The sequence below is a fragment of the Macaca thibetana genome, chromosome 16, assembly GCF_024542745.1.
Source record: "Macaca thibetana thibetana isolate TM-01 chromosome 16, ASM2454274v1, whole genome shotgun sequence".
In the NCBI taxonomy this organism is placed as follows: domain Eukaryota; kingdom Metazoa; phylum Chordata; class Mammalia; order Primates; family Cercopithecidae; genus Macaca; species Macaca thibetana.
Genome location: NC_065593.1, coordinates 71,168,202 through 71,192,632, shown reverse-complemented (window position 1 = coordinate 71,192,632; position 24,431 = coordinate 71,168,202). Strand labels below are relative to the sequence as shown.

General features: G+C 46.2%; 1 protein-coding gene across 1 annotated transcript in view; it reads right to left on the bottom strand.

The window, feature by feature from the left end:
- Positions 1-24,076, bottom strand: part of FAM20A (FAM20A golgi associated secretory pathway pseudokinase) — a 61,591-nt gene extending 37,515 nt beyond the window's left edge. The window contains exon 1 of the mRNA XM_050762453.1: positions 23,697-24,076. Coding sequence (XP_050618410.1) covers positions 23,697-24,076 — 380 coding nt within the window. The remainder of the gene's footprint in view (positions 1-23,696) is intronic.
- Between the last annotated feature and the right edge of the window lie 355 nt (positions 24,077-24,431).

The window sequence follows — 24,431 nt, the reverse complement described above, 5'->3', positions numbered from 1 at the left end:
TGAAACTGGGCAATTTATAAGAAATAACACTTCTCTCTCCTTTTCCCTCCCTCCCTCCCTTCCTTCCTTCCTTTCTTCCCTTTTGCCCTTCTTCCCTTCTTCTCTTCTTCCTTTCAGCGGAGTTTGGCTCTTGTCACCCAAGCTGGAGTGCAATGGTGTGATCTTGGCTCACTGCAACCTCTGCTTCCTGGGTTGAAGTGATTCTCCTGCCTCAGCCTCCCAAGTAGCTGGGAGTACAGGTGCCAGCCACCATGCCCAGTCCAGCTAATTTTTTTGGTATTTTTAGTAGATACAGAGTTTCACCATGTTGACCAGGCTGGTCTTGAACTTCTGACCTCAGGTGATCCACCTGCATCGGCCTCCCAAAATGCTAGGATTACGGGCATGAGCCACCACACCTAGCCACATTTATTTCTTACAGTTTTAGAGGCTGGGAAGTCCAAGGTTGAGGGGCATATCTGATGAGAGCCTTCTTGTTGGTGGGAACTCTCTCTAGAGTTCTTTTTTTTGGGGGGACAGGGTCTCACTCTGTCACTCAGGCTGGAGTGCAGTGGTGCTACCATGGCTCATTGCAGCCTCAACCTTCCAGGCCCAAGTGATCCTCCCACCTCAGCCTCCCAAGTAACGGGGACCACAGGCGTGTGGCACCATGCCCGGCTAATTTTTTTATTTTTGTAGAGACAGGGTCTCCCTATGTTGTCCAGGCTGTTCTCAAACTCCTAGGCTTAAGTGATCCTCTGGAGAGTTCTGAGGTGGCACAGGGCATCACATGGCGAGGGGGCTGAGTGTATTAGCTCTGGTTCCCTTTCCTCTTCTTATAGTATCACGAGACCTGCTCCCATGATAACCTGTTAATCTATTAATCCATGGATCCATAAATGAGTTAATCCATTTGTGACAGTAGAGCCCTCATAACTCAATCACCTCTTAAGGACCCCACTTCTCAATATTGCCACATTGGAGATTAAGTTTTAACATGAATTTTGGAGAAGACAAGCATTCAAACCATAGCATCATGTGAGTTATTGTTACTATGACTTCTGGGACTCTGTATTGGTAACTTGATCCTTCGCAAAGGGGAAGGAGCACTGTGAAGAATTATTTCCAACTCCTGCTTAATTTCCCAGTTACCTGAATTCTGCTTACCAAGGCGAAGTCAAGAGCTCTATTTGGCATTCCCTAGGATGGTCCCTGGGGTAGGCTGAATAATGATGAATAAAGAGATCTGTGTCTTAATCTCTGGGACTTGTACATACCCTATGCGTCCAGATGGGCTGGCAGATATGAATAAAGTAAGAATCTTGAGATGATCCTGGCTTATTTGGCTGGGCCCTACATGTAATGACAAGAACCCTTAGAAAACAGGTACATAGAGAAGAAGAGAAAAGAGGATGAGGTGATATGACCACAGAGGCAGAGACTGGCATGAGGTGGCCACTAGTCAACAGGTACAATGATTATGTATCAATATGTTTTTCAAAAAGAAATTCCTGGAGTCACCAGAAGCTGAAAGAGATAAGAAATGGATTCTCCCCTAGAGCCTCAGGAGGGAACACAGCCTTGCATACATCTTGAGCTTGGACTTCTGGCCTCCAGAAATGTAAGAGAATAAATTTATGTTGTTTTAGGCCACTCAGTTTGTGTGTTTTGGTGGCTTTTATATATATACAAGCAGGCCAGGCACGGTGGCTCATGCCTGTAATCCTAGCACTTTGAGAGGCCAAGGCAGGAGGATGGCTTGAGGCCAAGAGTTCAAGACCAACCTGGCCAACACAGAGAGACCCTGTCTTCACTTTACATATATATATACACATACACACACACACACACTATATATATATTATACTATGTGTATATATACACACGCACACATACAATCAGCCATTGATGTAACCAATGGAAACCACCAGGTAGGGCGTGGTGTTTAGGCATTGCTGCTGTTTCTGAGAACCAAGTCCAAAGGGCGCCCCCTAAGAATGGCCTTTCCCTTGCCCAGGAGCTAACCCCGGGGAAGTGGATGGTGTTAGGCTGGAGAGAGGTTCTTGCTTCTTCATCTCATCCCGAATTCTGAAACTTGGCTGCATGCTGAGCCCTTTAAATAGGTCTGGCCAGCCAATGGGACTAGCTCCCATAAGAGCACAAAAGCCCAGTGCTCAGCCAGCTCCAAATTCGTGGTGCCATGGTCCTCTCTGGCTCTCTAGACCCTGCCCCCATACCTGCCTCAAGCACTCTTTGCTTTGATCCCCTGCACCCTTGCACGTAATAATTGTCACCATTTCTGGAGCCCTGGCTCTGTGCCAGCACCTTTTATGAGGACTTCGCATGTGCTGGCTCATGACTCTTCACAGCAGCCCCGTAAGACAGGTCCATTCTTAGCCCATTTTACACATGAGGAAACTGACAGAAGTCAGGAAACTGACTTGAGCTAGCTAGCTCAAGATCAACTGCCTGGTGAGTGGCAGGCACAGTGCAGTGATTTGGACCTGGCTAACTGGCTTCCTAGGCCAAGCTTTTCATCATGACCCTATATGCTGACCGCATCATGGTCCATTTGGCACCTCCTGGCTCCTCATGCTGCCCTGAGCCCAAGGCTCCCTTTTGACTGTCCCAGCCTCCTCCCCAGGAAGAGAGAACTGTAAGTCCATAAATGCTGTGACGGTGCTCAGTCTGGGCAGGGAGATCCTCACTGTAGACATCTTTCAGATACCTGGTAGGGGGGTATCACAGAAAATCTTAGTTACATGTAGTCAGGGACCTAGGGACAAAGCGACTTGCTTAACTGATGAGGCAATCTGAGAAAAAAATTAGGAATCAAAATATGATTGTTTCAAATGGTTTTATCAAAGTGGCTACACTTGCCCTGTTGACTTTGCTCAGCCCTGTTGATTTTGGATAGCCTAACAGATCTGAGTCAAAATGGCCCCAGACTAAGCTAGCTGCCTACGGCAGGCCAGGAGGGACATTCCAGGAGCTGGGACTCTGGCTATAGTGAAAAATCTGCTTCTCTACCCTCACAACAACAGACTCCCTGGAGAAGAATGAAAGAATGATCCCTCATCTAAGAGTCCCCAGAGTCGAGTCAGGGAACTAGCAGATGTCTTCTATCCGGGCCAAGTTTCCCAGATTTCTTGTTTTGGCTATAGAGCTAAGATCCAAAACATCTAGCTCCACACAAATAAACTTAGAAAGAGCTGCAAACGGTAACCACTCTGCGGGAGTGGCCATGTGCACAAAGACAATCAAGGCTCGCAGAAGTCCTGCCATGAAGTCTCCTGCTCAGAGGGCATCTCTTAAACAATTTCCTTACATAGCACACACCAGTTCCTCTCTATTCCGTACGGCAAACGACACATTTTGGGAAACATGAAATATTAACGCTGGACTGCGGAGCTCCTCAACCTAATTGTGATGTGATGATTCACACAGCACAGCGGCCTTGCAGCTGCAGAATCTCCCTTTAGGCAGAACTGTTTCCTCCCTGCTGTAGACCAGCGGTTCGCCACTGGGGGAGATTTTACTCCTCAGGGGACATTTGGCAATGTTTGGAGACATATTTGGTTGTCATAGTTGGTGGGGAGAGTGCTGATGGCTGTTCTAAACATTCTCCAATGCAAGGAACAGCTCTGCACGAGATAAAATTATCTGGCCCCAAATGTCAGTAATGCTGAGTTAGAAATCCTGGGCTAGAGCCATAGAATAATGAGCAAATAAAGCACTTAATCCTCTGATGATGGCCTGAAAATTGCTATGATGGATTTTGGACTCTGTGTAATTTAATATTTTCCATAGACAGCATAAAAGCGTTCCTCAGAGCCTCTCCACTCCTTCTGTAGCTTCTGCACAGCAAAATATTAAAAATGTTACTTAATTGTTTAAATAAAACCAATTTGAGTCAGCAAGCATTTAGTTGTCAGACTTCTACCAACCTAACAAGCGTATTGATAAAACACTAACACATGTGTTAGTTGTAAAAGATGCAATATTGATTCATTTAAATGTTATAATTGTGGTTCTTTTCAATCTTCCAACTGTGTAATCCTAAAATAAATAAACATATGTTTCACATACCATACACACACAGACACACACACACAAACACACACTCTATTAGCAAGTGACACTGGATAGACAGGTGTCCTTTCTTTCCTCTACCACTTTCCTGAAAGCAAAAAGAAGAAATGTGGCGTAAAGGCAATAATACTCTGAGCAATACCAAGACAAAGCAGGAGCTTTAAAAATCCACCCCTGGGTCCTCTAATAATCAAAGGTTTACCAGAACATATTTATTTTCAAAAGTGTCTGAATTCTGCCTTACTGGCTATCGTACAGGCATGGGCATTTGAAAGGGAGCTGGATTTGAATGTTGAGGAATCTGCATGTAGGTGGGTACAACAGGGGGTTAGGCTGGGGCACATATTTTCATGGTTCATAAGCAAATTTCCTTGTGGTTCACTCAGATTAAATTCCTTCAAGTCCTTGGCCTGTGAGCTAGTGCTAATTTGCGTGGTATTATTTTTCCACCTGATCTGGAAACTGAGAGCATGACTGCAATGTTGGCCTCCTTTCCTCCTCAGCATATGATCAGTCACCCATGTGGGAGGATAATTTATTGAGATATTAATGTGTTTTTTGTTCTTCCGGAATTTTACCCACCCTTGTTCTCAGAAGATAGCTGGGCTTTTGTGTTCCTTGCCTCAGAGGGTGTTTAGGATCCAGGACCAAGCGGAAGTTTAGACAGGTAGCCAGGCTTCTTTAACTCCTTCCCCAGGGTTTTTTTAAAAAAGAGTCTAGGCTCGGCTGGGCGTGGTGGCTAACACCTGTAATCCCAGCACTTTGGGAGGCCAAGGAGGGCGGATCACGAGGTCAAGACATCGAGACCATCCTGGTGAACATGGTGAAACCCCGTCTCTACTAAAAATACAAAAAAAAAAAAAAAAAAAAAAAATTAGCTGGGCGTACTGGCGGGCGCCTGTAGTCCCAGCTACTCAGGAGGCTGAGGCAGCAGAATTGCTTGAACCCAGGAGGTGGAGGTTGCAATGAGCCGAGATTGCGCCACGGCACTCCAGCCTGGTGACAGAGTGAGACTCTGTTTCAAAAAAAAAAAAAAAAAAAAAAAAAATCTAGGGTCTGTGAAGGCATCTGCTAGGCAGGGGGGGTTTAACAGAGAATGTGAAAGTGCATAAAGAAGCACAGAATTTTGGGGAAGCATGAAGAGACTCCAAGGTTGGGAAAAGAAAGTTGGCTGGGGTCCTGTGTCTGGCCTGTTTCTTGGAGGTGACCCAATGTGCTGGGGAACAGTTAGGTGTGTGCAGAGAAAGACTCATTTTAGGCACCAGGAACCCAGCCTCAGCCAATAATCCTGTGCTTGAACTTGATGCAGAACCAACGGTGCCACCCACCTGCACGAGACCAGGTGATGGAACATGGACTACGAGTCCCCCTCAAATGTTGTGCTCTGAGAGGCCCTAGGACATTGACCCAACATGAGGGGCTTGGGGTAAGGAGCTCCTGTGATGACTCAGACTAAATTTCTAGCCAACCAAACAGAAAAGAGGGCCTAGAGTCTAAGGTGACTGGACTTTTGAGAAATAAAACAATGCTATGTTATTTTCACTTTTGAGTTTGTAGAGCAAAATCCATCTGAATTCATTCACCTATTGAGTGAGAGTAGGGTAGGTTCTGCTAGAGTAACAACTTAATCCTGAAATCTGAGTGGCTTATCAAAACAAGAGCTTATCTCTCGCTCATGCTACTTGTCTCACGAAGGTCAGTAGGGATTCTGCTCCACACATTGACTCAAGGATCCAGCTTGATGAACACACCAAGATCCCAACAAATGGTCTTCACAGTCATCAGGGCAAGAAAAGAGAGGAATGGGAAGATGAAGTGCCAGCTCTCCAGTGCTTTGGCAGGAAGCGACGCAGGTCACATCAACTGATAACCCACTGGCCAGGACTAGTCGCATGACCCCATCTAACTGCTGGGGGCTGGAACACACGGGAGAACAAGTGGACTTTGGTGAACAGTAAATGCCTCTGCCACAGCCTCTTGGTACTTATCGAGCATAGGATGTGTCGTTTGATTTAATACTATTAATAATCTGCATTTGCATAAATCTCATTATAAAGGCATTTTACGTTCTTTCCATTTATTATCTTATTCTCCTCTCCTCAAGCTCTTAAAGAAACTAAGGTCCACAAAGTGGAAGTAACAACATAATAAGTGGAAAGGAGGACTAAAAGCCAGGGTTGTGACCTGAGCTTTTTCTGCTCTTCACATTGGCTGCAGAGAAGAGAAACGAATGCTTTGTCAAGAATTTAATTTGAATTTCCTTGGAGCCTTGTTAAAGATCATGCTGGTGGTGGGTGGGGAGAGACACAGAACCTAATTAACTGTTTGCTGTTGAGAAAGCAATGACTGTACCAAGATTTTGCTGAGATTTTTGCGAAATGGGCTGGTTTCCCGACACAAACTCATTCCCTTCTCATTAAAATACAATTGCTTCCTCTTCTGGGAGCTGGTTTTATGCTATGTTGCAATGGACCCCTTGTTTCCACTCCAGCTAAATGGGTCCTTAACCTCATCCTGACCTCATAGACCCACAGCCCTGGCTCAGCACTTGAGTAAAACCTGCCCAGAGAGGGGCTTGGGGCTTCTGAGCTGGAGTGGCCCTGAACTGGAGGGGACTTGAATGAGAAGGGGCATATCATGGATTGTCCCAGGGTGGAAACCACGTGGACTTCTGCCCTGGTGAGCAAAAATCAGACTCGAGAGGAACCAGTGTCCCAAAATGGGCCTGCAGTGTGAATGAGGAAAATAGCTAACTACCTCTTAACGTGGCACTCACACGGGGCCAGGCAGTTTTAAGCACTGTGCCCTTTTAACTCATTTAACCCCCACAGAAACTCCTTATAAGGTCAGTATTATTATTATCACTGCCGTTGTAAACATATGGGAACCAGATATAGGGAGCACAAATGACACCTCCAAGGTGGCACTGCTAGTACGAGGCAGCGTTGCAATGGGACCCGAGTATGACATCCGAATATGATTTTATCCCCCTGATTAGGATAATTATTTTATCCCCCTGATTAGGAAAACCAAAAAACTTTATTATAAAAATTTTAAAAAATGGTGCATAAGGATGGATGAGTAGGATAATTTTTAAAACGTCTGATGCTTATTGCCAACTTGCCCTCCAGAAAGGCAAAGCAACGTACACTCCCAGAGCAGGGGACTGGGAGTAATTCGGCCTCCATAATCGCTGGGCCCTGATGCAAAGGGGTGTACTGTGATAACACTGCCCGCTAAGCCTCCCGGACACAAATCTCATCTCAAATTTGTTTCCAGGACCGAGGCTCAGGCATGAAATAAAGTTAAACTCAGTGTTGAGTTTCAGCTCTGGAGTTGAAAAGGTATCTCTGAAATGAAGTTTCTTCCTTTCTTTCTCTTTTTGAGACAGAGTCTCACTCTGTTGCCCAGGCTGGAGTTCAGTGGCGTGATCTCGGCTCACAGCAGCCTCCGCCCCCCGGATTTAAGTGATTCTCCTGCCTCAGCCTCCTGAGTAGCTGGGACTACAGGCGCGCACCACCATGCCTGGCTAATTTTTGTATTTTAAGTAGAGACGGGGTTTCACCGTGCTGGCCAGGATAGTCTCGATTTCCTGACCTCACGATCTGCCTGCCTTGGCCTCCCAAAGTGCTGGGATTACAGGCATGAGCTACCGTGCCCAGCCAAAGCCCAGTTTCTTGTGTAACCTACCCTGTCTGAGCTACTTTCTTCATCTGAGAATGAGGATAAGGACCGTACCTACTTACGGAGTTGTTGCAGGGACTAAATGTGTGGTGTGTGAAGTGGTCAGCACCGTGCTTAACATAGAATAAGTGCTGCACAAGTGTCACCTGCCATCGAAGTCTCACCGAGTCACCAGAGGCACGGTTTGAAGGGAAGGTCTCCAGGGAGCAGAGATTAGCCTGTTTAACTAGTTTAGTAAATGCTTTAGTAAAAGAAAAAGAGTTGTTCCTAGAATCAGCAGAATTCCTGTCATTTCAAGGAAAGTCATTGAGAAACATGGGCTCAGCAGTTTGCACTGAGAAGGGTGTGTATGTAGGAGGGGAAGGGGGGCAGAGTTTCCAAAATAAGTAGATTGGTTGTGTTCTGTGTTTTCTTCCCATTTGCAAGCATTAGGGAATTGAAGTCGAAGTGACGGAGGAGAGATCGATGTGTGTATTTTGTCTCTCTAGAAGCATGAGAGACAGCTAAGTCAAGCGAGGGCGATGGCTGGGCTGGAAGCACTGGTGCCTTTCCCTGGCAACGGGAGGCCACAAAAGCCATTCCTTCCTCCTCATCAACCCAAACATCAAACATAAATGGATAAGGCTGTGTATTGATGAGTATCAGATAAGCTGTAAGGAGGAATATTAAAGCATAATCAACTAGCAGTGGTCCTTTATCTGCTTGATGATCAGTGCTGTAGGGAACCAGGCACCCTGCTTAGTGCATTCTGTACGTGACCTGACTCCATCTTCCCAGCCACCTCTTGGGGTCCACATTACATCCCACTTTATAGACCAGGAAACTGAGGCTTGGAGGAAATGAGCCTTGGCCCTAATAGCACTTATGTGGAAAAGCCAGGATATTTTCTTTCTTTCTTTCTTTATTTTTTTTGAGACAGAGTCTCACTCTGTAGCCCAGGCTGGATGGAGTGTAGTGGCATGACCTAGGCTCACTGCAACCTCCGTCTCCCGGGTCCCGGTTCACACAATTCTCCTACCTCAGCCTCCTGAGTAGCTGGGATTACAGGCACACACCACCAGGCCCAGCTGATTTTTTAAAATTTTTAGGAGAGACAGAGTTTCACCATGTTGGCCAGGCTGGTCTTGAACTCCTGACCTCGTGATCCGCCCACCTCAGCCTCCCAAAGTGCTGGGATTAGAGCCAGGATTTAAACCCAGAGTTGCCTGACTGCCAAGTTTCTCTTAGCCATTCATTTACCAAACATTTATTGAGTGCCTACCATATACAAACAGCATTTTAGATACCTGGGTTACAATGATGAAGACACAAAGAAGCCTCCATCTTTCTATTAGTTTTCTGTTGGGGCCCTAACAAATTACCACAAACTTAGTGGCTTAAATAACAAAAAATTTATTATCTCAGTTCTGGAGTCTGAGAGTTTGGAACCAAGGTATCAATAGGACTGTGCTCCTTCTGGGGACTCTAGGGGAAAGCGCCTTCTTTGCTGCTTCTGCCTTCTGGTGGCTATTGGTGTTCCTCAGCCTGTGACCACCTCACTCAACTCTCGGCCTTCGTGGTCACATTGCCGCCTCCTCTTCTGTGTCTAATCTCCTTCTGCCTTCCTTGTATAAGGACACTTGACATGGAACTTAGGAGTCACTGGGTAAGTCAGAATGATCTCCTCATCTCAAGAGTCTTAATTATATCTGCAAAGACCTGTTTTTTAACCATATAAGATGATAGTCGGCCGGGTGCGGTGGCTCACACCTGTACTTCCAGCACTTTGGGAGGCCAAGGCAGGTGGATCATGAGGTCAGGAGATCGAGACCATCCTGGCTAACATGGTGAAACCCCATCTCTACTAAAAAATACAAAAAATTAGCCGGGCGTGGTGGCAGGCACCTATAGTCCCAGCTACTTGAGAGGCTGAGGCAGGAGAATGGTGTGAACCAGGAGGTGGAGATCGTGCCACTACACACCAGCCTGGGCGACAGAGTGAGACTCCATTTTAGAAAAAAAAAAAGATGATAGTCACAGGTTCTGGGGATTAGAACATGAATATCATTTGGGGAGCCATTATTTGGCCTACCTCAAGGGCCATCCTAAGGAATGTAAAATAGAGCCACCACTCAAACCAATCCAACCCTTGAAGAGTTTAAGATCTGGCCGGGCGCGGTGGCTCACGCCTGTATTCTCAGCACTTTGGGAGGATGAGGCGGGTGGATCACTTGAGGCCAGGAGTTTGAGACTAGCGTGACCAACATGGTGAAACCCTGCCTCTACTAAAAATAGAAAAATTAGCCGGGCATGGTGGCGCATCCCAGCTACTTGGGAGGCTGAGGCAGGAGAATCGCTTGAATCCAGGAGGTGGAGGTTGCAGTGAGCCAAGATCGTGCCACTGCACTCCAGACCGGGAGGCAGAGTGAGACTCCATCTCAAAAAAACAAAAACCAAGAAACAAAAAGCTTAAGATCTAATGAGGCTATACACTAAGCAAATCAATACACAAAAAGGCATTAAGTGGCGTTAAGAGCCCAGCTGAAAATAAAACAGGGCTTGGTAAGGACAACATCTGGGACCCCTGTGGGTCAGCAAGACAGGAAATTTCTCTCTGAGTGGGCAGTTTTGAAAGTAGACTCAAAGGACAAGAAGAAGCCTGCTGATCATCTTCACATCTTCAGTAGGGCCTGAGCATTCTGGTTCATCAGCTTGTTAATTTGTACCTTAATGAGTAAATAATGCTTTTGGATGAGTTGGGCATAGCATCTCCTGCCAGGAGAGTGAGGAAGAAGCATTTTCTTATATGCAAATAAAATGGCTTTAATATCATAAACTGCAAGCAGCCTTAACAGACCACTGTCTTCACAACTGCCAAAAAGAGCTGCTGCAGAGCAACTGCTATAAATCCTAGCTCATCATATTTGGCTGACTTCCCTTGCCTTTTAATGATTTGATAGCTAATAACAGAATAGGATGTCGTCTCATTCAGTTATCTGGGGTGTACATTTTGCAATGAGTTAAACCCAGAGAGGCCACTGGTAAGTTATGCTGATTAAGTTAAGCATTCAATGATTGCTTTATTGATGTTTTTTAATACCTAAGGTAGGCATTTGGTTACAGTCTCTTGGAATATTTTCCAGCCAAACATTTTGCAGCCACATTCCATGGCATGTGGCTTTGAGGTATTGATTACCCGCTGGCTCACCTGTCACAGCAGATTCAAAGGTATGTGTGAGGGGAATCTAGGCTGGCCCTTAGACCTGTGGCTTTCCTGTAGACAGAGGTCAGCGGCTTTGAGTTCACTTGCCTATCCTGTTTGACTCCACGATCTCAGAAGGAGTCTTTTGTTCCTACCTCCAAGTTCAGTTAATTGGCAAGTCTGTTTCTCTGTACTGAATGACAGCCCTGAAAACCTGCACTTGAGGTGTTTCTGAAAGTTTTATCCTAAATGCACTGCCACTCGATGTCAATGAAAAGCCCTGCTAAAAAAAAATCCAGGTTCATGGAGGGCTGCCCATCGAACATGCCTGCTGCCCTTTCTTCTGGAGCCTCTGCAATTTAAATTCTCTTCTGAGATGAGACAAGAAAGCAGGCTTGATCACCATGACCGCGAATGGGTGGGGTGGTGCCTGGGACATGATTTTGGAATTTGCAGTGGGGCACAGTGCTAGCGGAAGGACTCACTAAGAGCCATCACTGGGTAATTCCCCTATGGATGTGATGGAAAATGCTAGCCCTGACACCACACAGTGTCCTCTCTTGGAGGAGGTGAGGTGAGAAGGACAAGGAAAGTATTTCTCTGCCTAGTCACTACCAGGAATTACTGTGCCCTTCTTGGGTCACTGGCTACTTTTTACCTTATAGACATGGTTGGTGGCTCCTCACCACCAAGCAGAGCTGGCGCTGTGGTAGGAAGGTTCTCGTGGCAAGTGTTCTGAGAAGTTCCTCACTCTTGGCCCCACTGGTCTTGTGTATCCTTCTTTTTCCTTGGACACCCTTTCCTAACTATTTTATATTGTGATATATCAGAATTATTTTGTGATTTATCTAAAAGGTTAACTCTTGGATATAGATATAGGTATAGATAATCTACTAGGTAATCTTTTAAAAGATCAATTTTTTTTTACAAGAGTGAAAATAAAATGGTAATTGCATAGCCTTTGTATTTGTCATGGAATGTGATTCAAGTGGGCTGAATGGTCCCCCAAAAGATAATCCCTGGAACCTGTGAATGTGACTTTATTTGGAAAAAGAGTGCAGATTTCACTAAATTAAGGATCTTGAGCTGAGATCATCTTGGATCATTTAGGTGGACCTGATAGCCAGTGGCAAGTGTTCTTATAGGAAAAAGACCCACATAAAAGAGGAGAAGACACAGACAGACAAAGACAGAAGAGGAGGAGGCAACATGATCATGGAGGCGGAGATGGGAGTGATGCATCCAGAAGCCAATGAAAGCTAGCAGCCACTGGAGGTTGGAAGAGGCAAAGAACAGATTCTCCTCTCAAGTCTGGATGGTGTGCTGCTCTTCTGGCACCTTCATTTCAGATTTCTATCCTCTAGAACTGTAAATACTACATTTCTGTTGTTTTAGGCCACCCACAGTGGCTTAAACAGTGACAATTTGTTACAGCAGCCCAAACAAATATAATCACCAAATTCCCTTTCAGACCTTGCTCAGGCAATGCTAAGAGATCTGATGGTTCAAAACTTGACTTCCAACTTTCTTTTTTTTCCTTTTGAGAAAGAATCTCATTCCGTCATCCAGGCTGGAATGCAGTGGTGTGATCTCATTCACTGCAGAATCAGGGGTCAAATAAGTGGTTCTTGTTTTAAGTCACTAAGTATTGTGATGGTTTGTTATACAGCAAAAGCTAACAGTACACAGTGCCTAAAAGATACTCTCTTAGGTTCAAGTGGTAGAAGCATTGTCAAAGTCATGGAAAGGAGTTATCAAAGACGAATACCATGTTCTTACTAGTGATAATAGTTTGGAGTTAGGGGCAAGGGGAGCAGGAGGCTTGGGTTTGGGCACATCAATTTTGGAGACAGGAAGAAAGTGTACTCTATTTTCAAATATTGCAAATCAGTGGTTTAAAAAAAACTTCTAGAAGTGGCAGCTTCTTTTCAAAAGAAATATTATACAGAACCCCCAAAGTATAAAACAGACAGAGTGTGTGATATAAATCTAACTTATGTGGTCAAATATATAAAATTATTTAAAAATTAATCAATGAGAACAAGAAGGATAATAGGATTACTAATGCAAGCATTCAAAATTGGATGTAAGGGGAGACAGGAATAATCTTTTTATATTTTATTTATTTATTTTTTTGAGACAGAGTCTTGCTCTGTCACCCAGGCTGGAGTGCAGTGGTGCGACCTCGGCTCACTGCAAGCTCCACCTCCCGGGTTCATGCCATGGAGACAGGAATACTCTTATTTTAGCACCTAATCTATTTCTATATATTATTGTGGTAGCAGAGTATTGAAAATTCTGATAAACATCTGTAAGTAGTTGCAGCAGGAAACAGCTTTTAACAGCTCACTTTGCAATCTCAGGATACTCCTCAATTAAACAGAGATGAGAGGAGAAGCCATCTGTCAGCACAGTTACTGGAGGCAGGATCATAATGACGCATAACACAATTGGATATAGGTTTTCTTAAATTATATAAAAATTACCTTAAAGTGTATTTTTTCAAAGTGAAAATTTAATCAATTATCTGCAGAAACTGTGAAGCACCTCCCAGAAGTTCATGAAGCACACTTGGAAAACTGTCTGATATTTCATTAGGGTAGACTTTGAAGAGGAAATTCGGAAGATGTGCAAAGCTTGGAAAACAGAGTTGCAAGGGGGCCTCAGGGGCCACAGACTCCCCCTCTTCCTTTCAAAAGCAGGAACTGAGGCCTGGGGAAGAAAACGCTTTTCTCATGACTTACACACAGGTATTTTCACTCCCAGTTGAGATCTTTTTTCAGGAGAAAGAGACATGAACCCGTGAAGGCGCTGGGTCCCCATCAATTTCTTTTTTACGCTCTCACAAAAAGACTAAAGCCGCTTTAAAAGAGTGCCCAAATAAAAGATTCCTATTTCCTTGGGAAGATTTTAATAGTTGGTATAAAAAGTCTGCACATGTGAATTTATGATTGAATTTGCTTTTTAAAAGTCCTATTAAAACCTTAGAGCAGCAGCCATAGGAGTCAGTGACTGTAACAGACACAAGTTGTGAAACTTTCTGGTGTCATGTTAGTCACTACAGTCCCTCCACCACCCTGTCAGTCCGCATTTCCAGCTTGGTTTGGGGGAACTGCTCTTCCCTACTCTGAGCCACGTGTTTCCAATGACTCCGCCTCCCTGGCATCAGTGATTGGTTGGAGGGTGGGCATCAGCCTCCATCTGGGCCAACTGTAGCCCTCTGAAGCCTGGCTGTATTCCCAGACCTGGCCAAAGAGCATCTTTGCCCAGGATCTTTCTTTCTGGAAATTGGAGAAACCTTCTCTCTCTAGTTCCAAGGCTCTGGGGACTTGCGCCACAGGAAGGGATGAAGATAAGCAGATAAACTATGGTAAGAGAGAGTAGGGACAAAGACAAAGAGTCCAAGGACTTTTTTTTTTTGAGATGGAGTCTTGCTCTGTTGCCCAGCCTGGAGTGCAATGGCGCAATCTCGGATCACTGCAAGCTCTGTCTGCCGGGTTCACACCATTCTCCTACCTCAGCCTCCTGAGTAGCTGGGACTACAGGTGCCCGCCACTACACCTGGCTAGTTTTTTTGTATTTTCACAGAGAGGGGGTTTCATTGGGTTAGCCAAGATGGTCTTGATCTCCTTACCTCGTGATCCGCCTGCCTTGGCCCCCCAAAGTGTTGGGATTACAGGCGTGAGCCACTGCACCCAACCCCAAGCGTGTCTGGAATTTGTGGGTTCTTGGTCTCCCCGACTTCAAGAATGAAGCCGCAGACCCTTGCCATGAGTGTTACAGTTCTTAAAAATGGTGGGTCCGGAGTTTGTTTCTTCTGATGGGTTCGTGGTCTCACTGCCTTCAGGAATGAAGCTGCAGACCTTCGTGGTGAGTGTTACGGTTCATAAAGATGGTGCCTCCAGAGTTGTTCCTTCCTCCCAGTGGGGTCGTGGTCTGACTTCAGGAGTGGAACTGCAGACCTTCGCAGTGAATGTCACAGCTCATTGTTACAAATGGTAAAGGTGGTGCGGACCCAAAGAGTGAGCAGAAGCAAGATTTATTGCAAAGAGCCAAACAACACAGCTTCGCAGGCCCGAAAGGGACTCCGGTGAATTGCCCCTGCTGGCGTGGGTGCCCAGCTTTTATTCCCTTAGTTGGCCCCACCCACATCCTGCTGATTGGTCCATTTTACCGAGAGCTGATTGGTCCACTTTACAGAGTGCTGATTGGTTTGTTTCCAAACCTTTAGCTAGACACAGAGTGCTGATTGGTGCATTTACAGTCCTCTAGCTAGACAGAAAAGTTCTCCAAGTCCCCTACTGGATTAGCTAGACACAGAGTGCTGATTGGTGCATTTACAATTCTTTAGACAGAAAAGTTCTCCAAGTCCCCACCTGACCCAGAAGCCCAGCGGGGCTTCTCCTCTCAGGAGAACTCTTTTTAATGCTGTGAGGGCAGTTCCTCCTGCCCTTACTAAGGTTTGGTGACTGAGTCTCTACACTTCCTTTTCTTCCTACAGTGAGTTTGAATTGAATTTCTGTCACATGAAACTGCAGAATGCCTATGAATGTGGGGAATACTTAAAATATATAATAACTTATTGGCTAGTGATAGAGACAGGAGACAGCTAAGGGTCCTGGGCGAAACCCCACCTTCAAGCCTAAAACTGCCTGAAGGTTGAACAACCGGACTGCTTGTCCCGGAAGAAGCCCTCCTCTTCCCAGCTGATATTTTTCTGAATCACACTGGCCTGCGCCTGCGCACTGGGAGGATGGGGGGTGGAGCCTCGGGAAGTTCACCCCGTTTGCAGTGGAGCGGAGCGTGGTGTCTCCTGTTCCTGTGTGGTGACCTAGGATTCGATTTGTGAGGCGGGAAACTTGCTAGCAGGACTCTCGCTCTGCTGAGAGGTATCTGTCCTTTTTCCTTTTTGCCCAGTAAATTCCGTTTTCCTCACCCTTCTATGTGTCTGTGAGCCTAATCTTTCCTGGTCGTGTGAGAAGAGCCCGGTTTTAGCTGAACTAAGGAGAAAGTTGTGTAACACTAGGAAAATGAACATAGATGCAGATTTTGCATGAAGCTTAAGGGAGAACTGGACCTCACCACCTGGACTCAGTGGGATCCAATGACCCCAATTACAAAACTTCTGCAATGAAACTGGTTAACAAGGGGCTGGATTTGATTATGGAATTGAGGTTGGTCAGTCTAACTTTTCTCCTATGTCTGAGTGCTCAGGTCTCCATGGAATGTGAAAATAAGCAGCTACTGGTTGTGCATAATTCTGAGCTATGAATTAACTATGAATGGGGTTAAAAAAAAGTGCATGAGCTAGCTGTGGAGGCAGAAAGACATATTTTCCCTATGGGATTTATGACTATTCAGCCACTGAAGAAAATCAATCAGAATTATAAAAAATTCCATTTCAACTGGTGAAACTGAGGCCCTGTAAGGACACTTGGATTGGCCAGGAGAGACAGTCTGTCCCTCCGTATATATTCCATTTTGGTTGGCATCATCAAAAATATTTACCTACAACCTATGGAGCTCAACCCAGGTGTTGACAATTGAAGGCAAATCTGAGAGCTGCGTTTCACTTGCCAGGGCTGAACAGCTCTGTTTTTCTTCAGTGGACATCTTTCCTATCCCATCAACCTCTCCCAAGCTTTTAACAAATCTCATCTCTTTCCACGCCACCTTGTTTTTCATGATCCAGCTTCTCAGTCCATGTACCCTGTGCCAACACTTCTTAAATTTCTCTTTTACTTTCCATATTTTGCTGAATTTTATGACAGGCTCTTGGCTTCTTAGGAACAGTACTCCTCTACTATGCCGTGTTCCCTGGGGCCTCTTGAATTTATTATCTGGCTTATTGCTAGTGAATTCAATAAAACAGGCTTTTCCCTGGGACTTGACTTTGCCTCTTGCTCAGGCCCGAGTCTACTGGCTGCCCCCAGTGCTTGGTCTCCAAAGCCAGGCTGCAGGAATTGAAAGTCAGGGATGCTGCCATCTCCACAGCACTTCAAACTCAGTTCTGTCCTGGTTTCACATTTCAACTATAGGATGTTCTGCCAAGTGACAGGGCACAAAAAGAGCTAAGCCTCTTTTCTGTACTGTGGTTTTCATTAAGCGCCTATGTGTGTGCTTGCCTATAATAACAGGTAAGAACTTATGCCTAGTAACTTCTGTTCTGCTACAGCTGCAGCTGTTTAGAATGTTATCCCTACTTGGCTTTTGGCCATATGCAAGCCTACTTCAGCAGAATCCGCAGGCTCTCATCAGCCTCTAGCTTAATGAATAATTACAAAAAATACAGGTCAGCACCTGCCAAGGAGGCAGAGCAGGGATAGCTTTGGCGAAGTCAAGGTCTCTGTGTTTCCCATTTTTCTTTAATGCAAGACTTCTTGGCTGCTCTTCCTCAGAAAGCACAGGAAGCTGAAGAAATTCCCTCTTTTCTTGGCAAATGATGCTTTCTCAACGTTCCTTCATGGCTTTTTTTTTGACATTGATTTTATTTAGGCTACTGCAATAAGAAGAGCACTTCACATCCAAATTTCAGAATGTCTCAGCAGGGTGGTTTTGCTCTAGACTTCTACAGGGAGGAGTAGACAAGTGGGATGATTTTACAGTTGGAATTGTTTTTGTTCAAGGCTATTTTCAAAGAAGATAATAGGCCATTGACTAACAGCCCCCAAATCCTAGTGTCATCTGTTTCCAATGATTTGTTCCACAGATATTTACTCTGGCTCTGAAACAGCTATAAAGAGTGACCAGGGCAAGCTGGGGGCTTTTCATGCCAAGGGCAAGTGACCATTCCTTCTCACATGAAGCTCCAGACAGCTTCCATGAAGTCACAGCTGGACATAGTGGACAATCAAAAATAATATGGTATATATGGAGAGGATGTATATAGTCAGAGAGGGACCACAGTGGGGAGGGGTATTCAGAAAAGCCTTCGCAAAGGAGGAAAAGCTGGGATGTCTGGGCATCAAAGGACATAGGGTGGTGGAACTGGTGGTTAAGAGTATGGATTCTGAAGCCAGACCCTTTGGGTATAAACCCTGCCTGTGGTTTTCTAGCTGCCTGACTTTGGGCAGGTTATATAACCTTCTGGTTTCCAGTTTCCTCTGTAAAATGAAGTAAATAGCAGTACTGTATTTGTCTTCTACTGCTATATAACAGAGTACCACAAACCTAGTAACTTAACACTCATTAATTAGCTCACAGTTTTGTAGGTCAGATCTCCAGCTTGGTGTGGCTGTCCCCTTTGCACAGGGACTTAGCTGAATTTAAGGTGGTGTCTAGGTTGATTTCTCATCTGGAGGTTCTGGGGAAAATAATGTGCTTCCAAGCTCATTCTTGGTGGTGGCAGAATTCATTTCCTTGTGGCTGTAGGACTGTAGTCTCTGTTTCCTTGCTGGCTGTCAGCTGGGGCCAATCTTAGCCTAAAGGTCGCTGCTATCCCTTGCCACATGGCCTCTCCATCTTCAATCAGCAATGGCTCATCAAATCCTTATTCTACTTTGAATCTCTCGCTTCCTCTCCTTTGATCAGCCCAAGAAAACTCTGCTTTAAATGGTTCATGGATTAGGTCACGCTAACCAGATAATCTCCATATCCCAAGGGTAACTGGTATGGGGCCTTAATTACATCTGTAAAATCCCTTGTTAGCAGTACCCATATTAGCAGTGGGCTGAACAACTAGGTGAGGTGTGTATGCCAGGGCTGGAAATCTTAGAAGGCTGTCTTGGAATTCCATCTACCACATGCACCTATTTCTACAGAGGTTCTGAGGCTTAAAATAAGTGTATGTAACGTGCCTGGCACATAACAAGCATGTTGCAGGTAGGAGCATTTGCATGCAAAAAATTCGCCACTGGGGTTCTCAGGATTGGTGAGAACTTGGTTGTGGTGAAAGAAGATTGTTGCTGGGAACAGTGGAACGGTCTCTGGTTCTAGCTGAAGGGCTTCATTTTGATCTGTTTGGAAGCAGGAGTGCCTAAACCACTAAAATAATATCTTTTCCAAAACTAGTCCAGCAAGGCTCTAATTGGGAGAAATGGGAAATGGAAGTCAGGCTCCCCACTCCCTCTGCTAACCACACACGGGCCGTGGCTGAGGTCCATTTCCAAATCACAGGAGGCCACTTCCTGTCTTAGCCTAGCATCCTTGGCGGGAGAATCCAACAAGGGGCCAAGGCCCTGTTGACTCTGGGAGAGAAGCAGATGGCCACCATCCATGAGTAAGAACCTGGACTTTCATCTAGCCTGCGGGTTGAACTGCCTGCTCACAAGAAATCTAGGTTCAGAGCGTTCTAGGGCAGGCACAAAATAAGCAGGACAGAGATAAAAAGATGGGGGTAAGAATGAAGAGATTGTATTTTTCCTTCCACAGATGCCATGGGCAGGGGGGTGAAGCTGGGGCAGGGAGGAACTTATCTTCCCCAAGCTCCTAGACGAGGCAATTCTTATTTCTAGCTGAATTCCTTTTCATCTCTCCTGACTTCTTCTCCACCCTTCTCTATCTGCCTTGGCTTCTGGATCTTCTCAAAGCATCCCCCAGAAAAACTTCAGCCAACTTACTCCCTTTGACCAACTGTCATTTTTGAAAAGCTGCCCAATCTCTTTGTGGTGATTTTCAAAGAGAGACCCAGGACTAGGTTTTCTTTCAGTGACAGCAATAGTTAGGAGGAGGGGGGAAGAAGACAGGAGCTTCTGATGTGGGAAACACACACACACACACACACACACACACACACACACACACCCCTAAGAAATGCTGAATCTGTAATTGCAAGACAATATAACCTTCCTGACATCTGAGGAAGATGTCAAGAAAGAAAAGCAAAAACTCATATTTGGGTTGTAGCTGCTGGAGTTTCTACATTAGGGAGATCTGACCCTGTTTGACCTTGCCTGTCAAAACCAGAGGGTTACAGAGAAACTGACCAAAGATATGTGGCCAAAAGGCCAGTGATAATGTGGGCAAAACTGGCCAAGCTGATCAGTTTGACACGTCAAAAGACAGATGTTGTCTGACTTGGGCAACTTGTGGGTGAGGGAAGAAATCCAAAGCTCAGCGTCTGAGAATGCAAAGGAGAGCCAACAATGTGAACCATCACCTGTGCTCCAGGTAAGCCTGCCCGCCCTGCGTCATCACTTATTCAAGCAAAGGACTAATAGCAGCACAATTCTGGCTTGTTAGTGTATGGCCTGAAATAGCGAAGACTTTGTTTCCTTCCTTCCCTGTGAACTTTCCTCGTCGCTATTCAAGACAGGTGCCAAATGTGTCATCGTGCTTGATGGAGCCTGGCGTTGGCTGGCTGGCCGTGATCAGTAGCTGACCACCTGACAGAAACACTTTCCCTAATTACACTTTTAACTTGGATTGTGCCACACTTAGTTACATTTTTGGGGGGAAAAGAAGGGAAGGGAGGGAAGAACAGTGAGTGAAGGAGGTTTGCGGAAAGCTTCAGGGCCAGATAGCACACAGACAGCCCACCTTAAAAATCAACATGTCTTCCCATTTGAAACTTAACTGTCTAAATGTTGACATCCAGTGAACAAATATTAATGAAAAACCCAAGACATTCAAAACTGTAAAAATGTCATCTTCCATTGTGTGAAATTAAAAAGCAACGCATAGGGGAGTAGGGAGGTGGGGAGACACACCGTAGCCTACCTGTTACTGGTAATGAGCTTGAATTGTGGAAAGGCACTTTCTGACTTCATACCATTTCTTATATTAGTATGATGGTCAAAATTACAAAAAAAATCACTCAGACTGATGGTCTCTTCTGGGCAAGTGGTGAAGAACACTGATTTGGCTTATATTATTCTCTGTACCTCTCCTGGTATGGTAGACAGTTTGCTGGTACAATTATTTTGGATAGCACTTCATGTTAGGTATTGGCATGGAGGCATCCACATTTTTTTTTTTTGAGATGGAGTCTCGCTCTGTTGCCCAGGCTGGAGTACAGTGGCGCGATCTCTGCTCACTGCAACTTCCACCTCCTGGGTTCAAGCGATTCTTCTGCCTCAGCCTCCTGAGTAGCTGGGATTACAGGTGCCCGCCACCATGCCCAACTAATTGTTGTATTTTTAATAGAGATGGGATTTTACCATGTCGACCAGGCTGGTCTTGAACGCCTGACCTCAGGTGATCTGCCCATCTCAGCCTCCCAAAGTGCTGGGATTACTGGTGTGAGCCACTGTGCCTGGCCCACATATGTTTATAAATCACTAAATTTTAAATACTGGCAGGGCTACCAACAAGGAGAGCTTGTCTGCGCGAGAGAAAAACAATTAGCAAGGTCCTTCATTGTTTCTTCCTCTGCTGTCCATTCTATTTATTTGGCTGTTGCTGGGATCTCGGGGGGGTCCTTGATCCTGCACATTATAGCAGGCCCCCTGTCTTCATCAGCAATGCTATGTCCTCATATTCGGCAGGGGAGCACTCTTATTTAAGGTAATGAGTGACTCCCTCTCACAACAGAACTCTGAGTGTGGCTCAAATTCACCCTGGCTAATGAATCTTCTTCTTTTTTTTTTTTTTTCTGAGACAAGGTCTCACTCTGTCACCGAAGCTGGAGTGCAGTGGCACAATCATGGCTCACTGCAGCCTCAACCTTCTGGGCTTAAGCAATCCTTCTGTCTCAGACCCTCAAGTGACTAGGACTACAGGTATGTGCCACCACTGGCTATTTTTTTTTTTTTTTTTTTTGAGACGACATCTTGCTATGTTGCCCAAGCTCATCTTGAACTCCTGGACTCAAGTGATCCTCCCTCAGCCTCTGCCTCCCAAAATGTTGGGATTACAGGTGTGAGCCACCGTGCCCGGCCTTGTGTTTCATTTTTAACCCTGATATAAGTAACAACACATCTGCTTATTAATATCTTCATGTTAACAATTACTATCCAGTTTGGGTGAAGGGAGAGTGTTCTCTGCCTCTGAGGTCCAGTTTTAACATTTATAAGTGCAGCGGGTCCTCCTGTTATGGCCCACAAACCTTACTTGGGAAAATGTCACATTTGACCAACGGCACAAACCTAGTCTGTGATCTCTGAATATAGCAAGGTCACCAGCCCCCACTTGATCTTCTGTTAAATGACCAAGATGATTTCTGGTCAGAAAGTATGTGTGTTTTTGTAAGTTTTTTTTTTTTCTTTTCTTTTTGGTCTTTTTTGGACACATAATGATGTAGAAATCAAGCTTAAAACTGATTGTAAAACAGCTTCGTGAAAAAGATTTTTGCTTTTCTGCCATAATATTCCCCTGGACTTTGCTTCGGGTCCAAAGTAACACCGGGAAGTTTAAGACCACAGAAATGTTACTGAATGAATGCTGATCACATTTACAAAAGCAAGTGACTTTGTCCAGTCTCTCATTCTCAGATCCATAGTAGACATGTAGATACTTTTTCTAAGGGCAACGTTTCCCGGTTCACTAATCCAAACTTCCATGTTATTGATGAAATAAAGATAATATTGAAAATGACAGTGTCTGAGAAGCAATCTCAAACTGCCATTTATTACTGCACGCAGTTAACAGTGGAATTGAGAATCACTTTCTTTCTAACATAAAATCATGAGCCATAGACTTACTACTGAAATTCACCACAGTGATTCAGCCAATAACTCAACTTCTTCCTTTGCAAAATTTTCCTGAAGGTTTTTTTTTTTTTCCCCTCCAATCTCAGCATTACAGAATAATGAGCAAACAGTTAAATCGGCCCAGCTCTGAGTTTCAAGAGAGATTTATGGTCTGCTCATCCTCTGGAAGGACTATAAAACCACCCATGACATCTTACTTTGAAATCTATTGTATCAAGTAAAGAGATGGGTGTGGTGCGATAGTGAACTCTGAATGTGAGTGATATTTAGACTTCAAAACAGAGTCCTTAACTCATACGAAGGCTTCCTGCCATTAGCAAGGGATGTCAATAATGAGCATGCTGCCTTCCCCAACACCCCCATCCTTTTCCAAAAAGATTCTTCTTAATTTTATCCTAAATATATTTGATATTTTTTTTCCTCTGTATTTTGCTTTGGGTTTTAAAAATTCCCTGGAAGATTTTTATCTCCTCTGTGGAAGCATCGAGCCGCAGATCCAAGTCAGGCCAAATCACCCGGATCGTACAAGATAAAACTGCCTTCAAGTTGTAACACTTGCTGGAGGGGCCAAAGCCGCGTTTTAAATGTGAACAATGGGGTGGCTGCGGCAGAGAACTGACCATTTACTTCCTGCCCCAGGTGACCCCTTTTTGATCTCTGAAACTGGGCAGAGGAATAAGGAAAGGGCAATAACTGGGTTTGGGGGAGAAGCACGCTTTCTGGAAGGCGCCCAGGTTTACCCAAAGAGCACGGTTAAGTGCTGAATTCCAAGTAGCTCTGGAGACGCCCTGTTTGGGGCCTCATTCTGGAAACCCAAAGTCCAGCGGCGGCTGTCCTCCACATCAGGACAGAGAGAGGGGATTGGAAATGGACCAGGAGTGGGGCTCAACGACGACCCAGGCGCTCAAGGGGAGGGGCTGAGAGCGTTTCTTCGCCGCGCGGCTGCATAGAAACTTTTCCTCGCACTATCTGACTCCAGGACTGGACTGTGAGGGTCTGGAACAGCTGGTGGGGTTCGGGTGGGGAACACACCCAAAGCCCAGCGCCAAGGCGGGAGCCGTGGGTGGAGCCGCTGCAGCCTTGGGCCGGGGGCTGCAGGGGACTGGAGACGGGGGCGCGGGGAGGCCCCGTTCAGAGCGCCCGCTCTCCCGCGTCCCGGGCGGGGTCCTCACCTGTTCCAGCGGGCCACCTTCCTCCGGTAATACCGCAGCGCCTCCTGGCTGGCCAGGAGCGAGTCCTCGGCTCCCACGAGAGGCGGCTCCTCCGGGACGTTGTACAGCGGGTGGGCGAAGAGGGCCTGTAGCTTGGAGCTCGAGCCGCTGCGGCTGCCGCCGGCTGGTTCAGTCCCGGGCTCGGCTCGGGAAAAGTTGTGCACAATAGTGCCGGGGTCCGAGGCGGCTGCGGCGCGGCCGGTGCACGGGCACCCCCGCGGGCGCTCCCGGGGCCGCAGCTGGCGCTGCACTTGGGGCCAGAGGTGAAAGTAGAGGTCGGCGGAGAGCAGCGCGCCCAGCAGCAGCAGAGTCAGCAGGCGGTCCCGGCGCAGCCCGGGCATGGCCCAGCCGGGGCGCGGAGCGGTGGGGCGTGCCGGCCGAGGGGGACGCCGGGGGCAGGCAAGCTGTCTCCGGGGTCCCGGGAGGGCTCGCGGCGTGCGGGCAGAAGAGGCGCCTGGAGTCCCGCAGGCGGGCCGGGGTCAATGGGACTGGAATGATCCCTGCGCGGGCTAGGTCCCAGTGGAGGGGTGTCGCTCCTGAACTTGGGGACCAGGTGCACGGAGCACCGGGGCTCTCGGTGTCAGCGGGCGTTGCTTCTCCGCGCCGAGTGAGCCGAGGGAATGGGGTTCCCGGGGTGCCCGCTTCTTGCGCCTTTTCTCCCCTGCGCCCGCCCGCCCGGGCGCCTGCAGCAGGTGA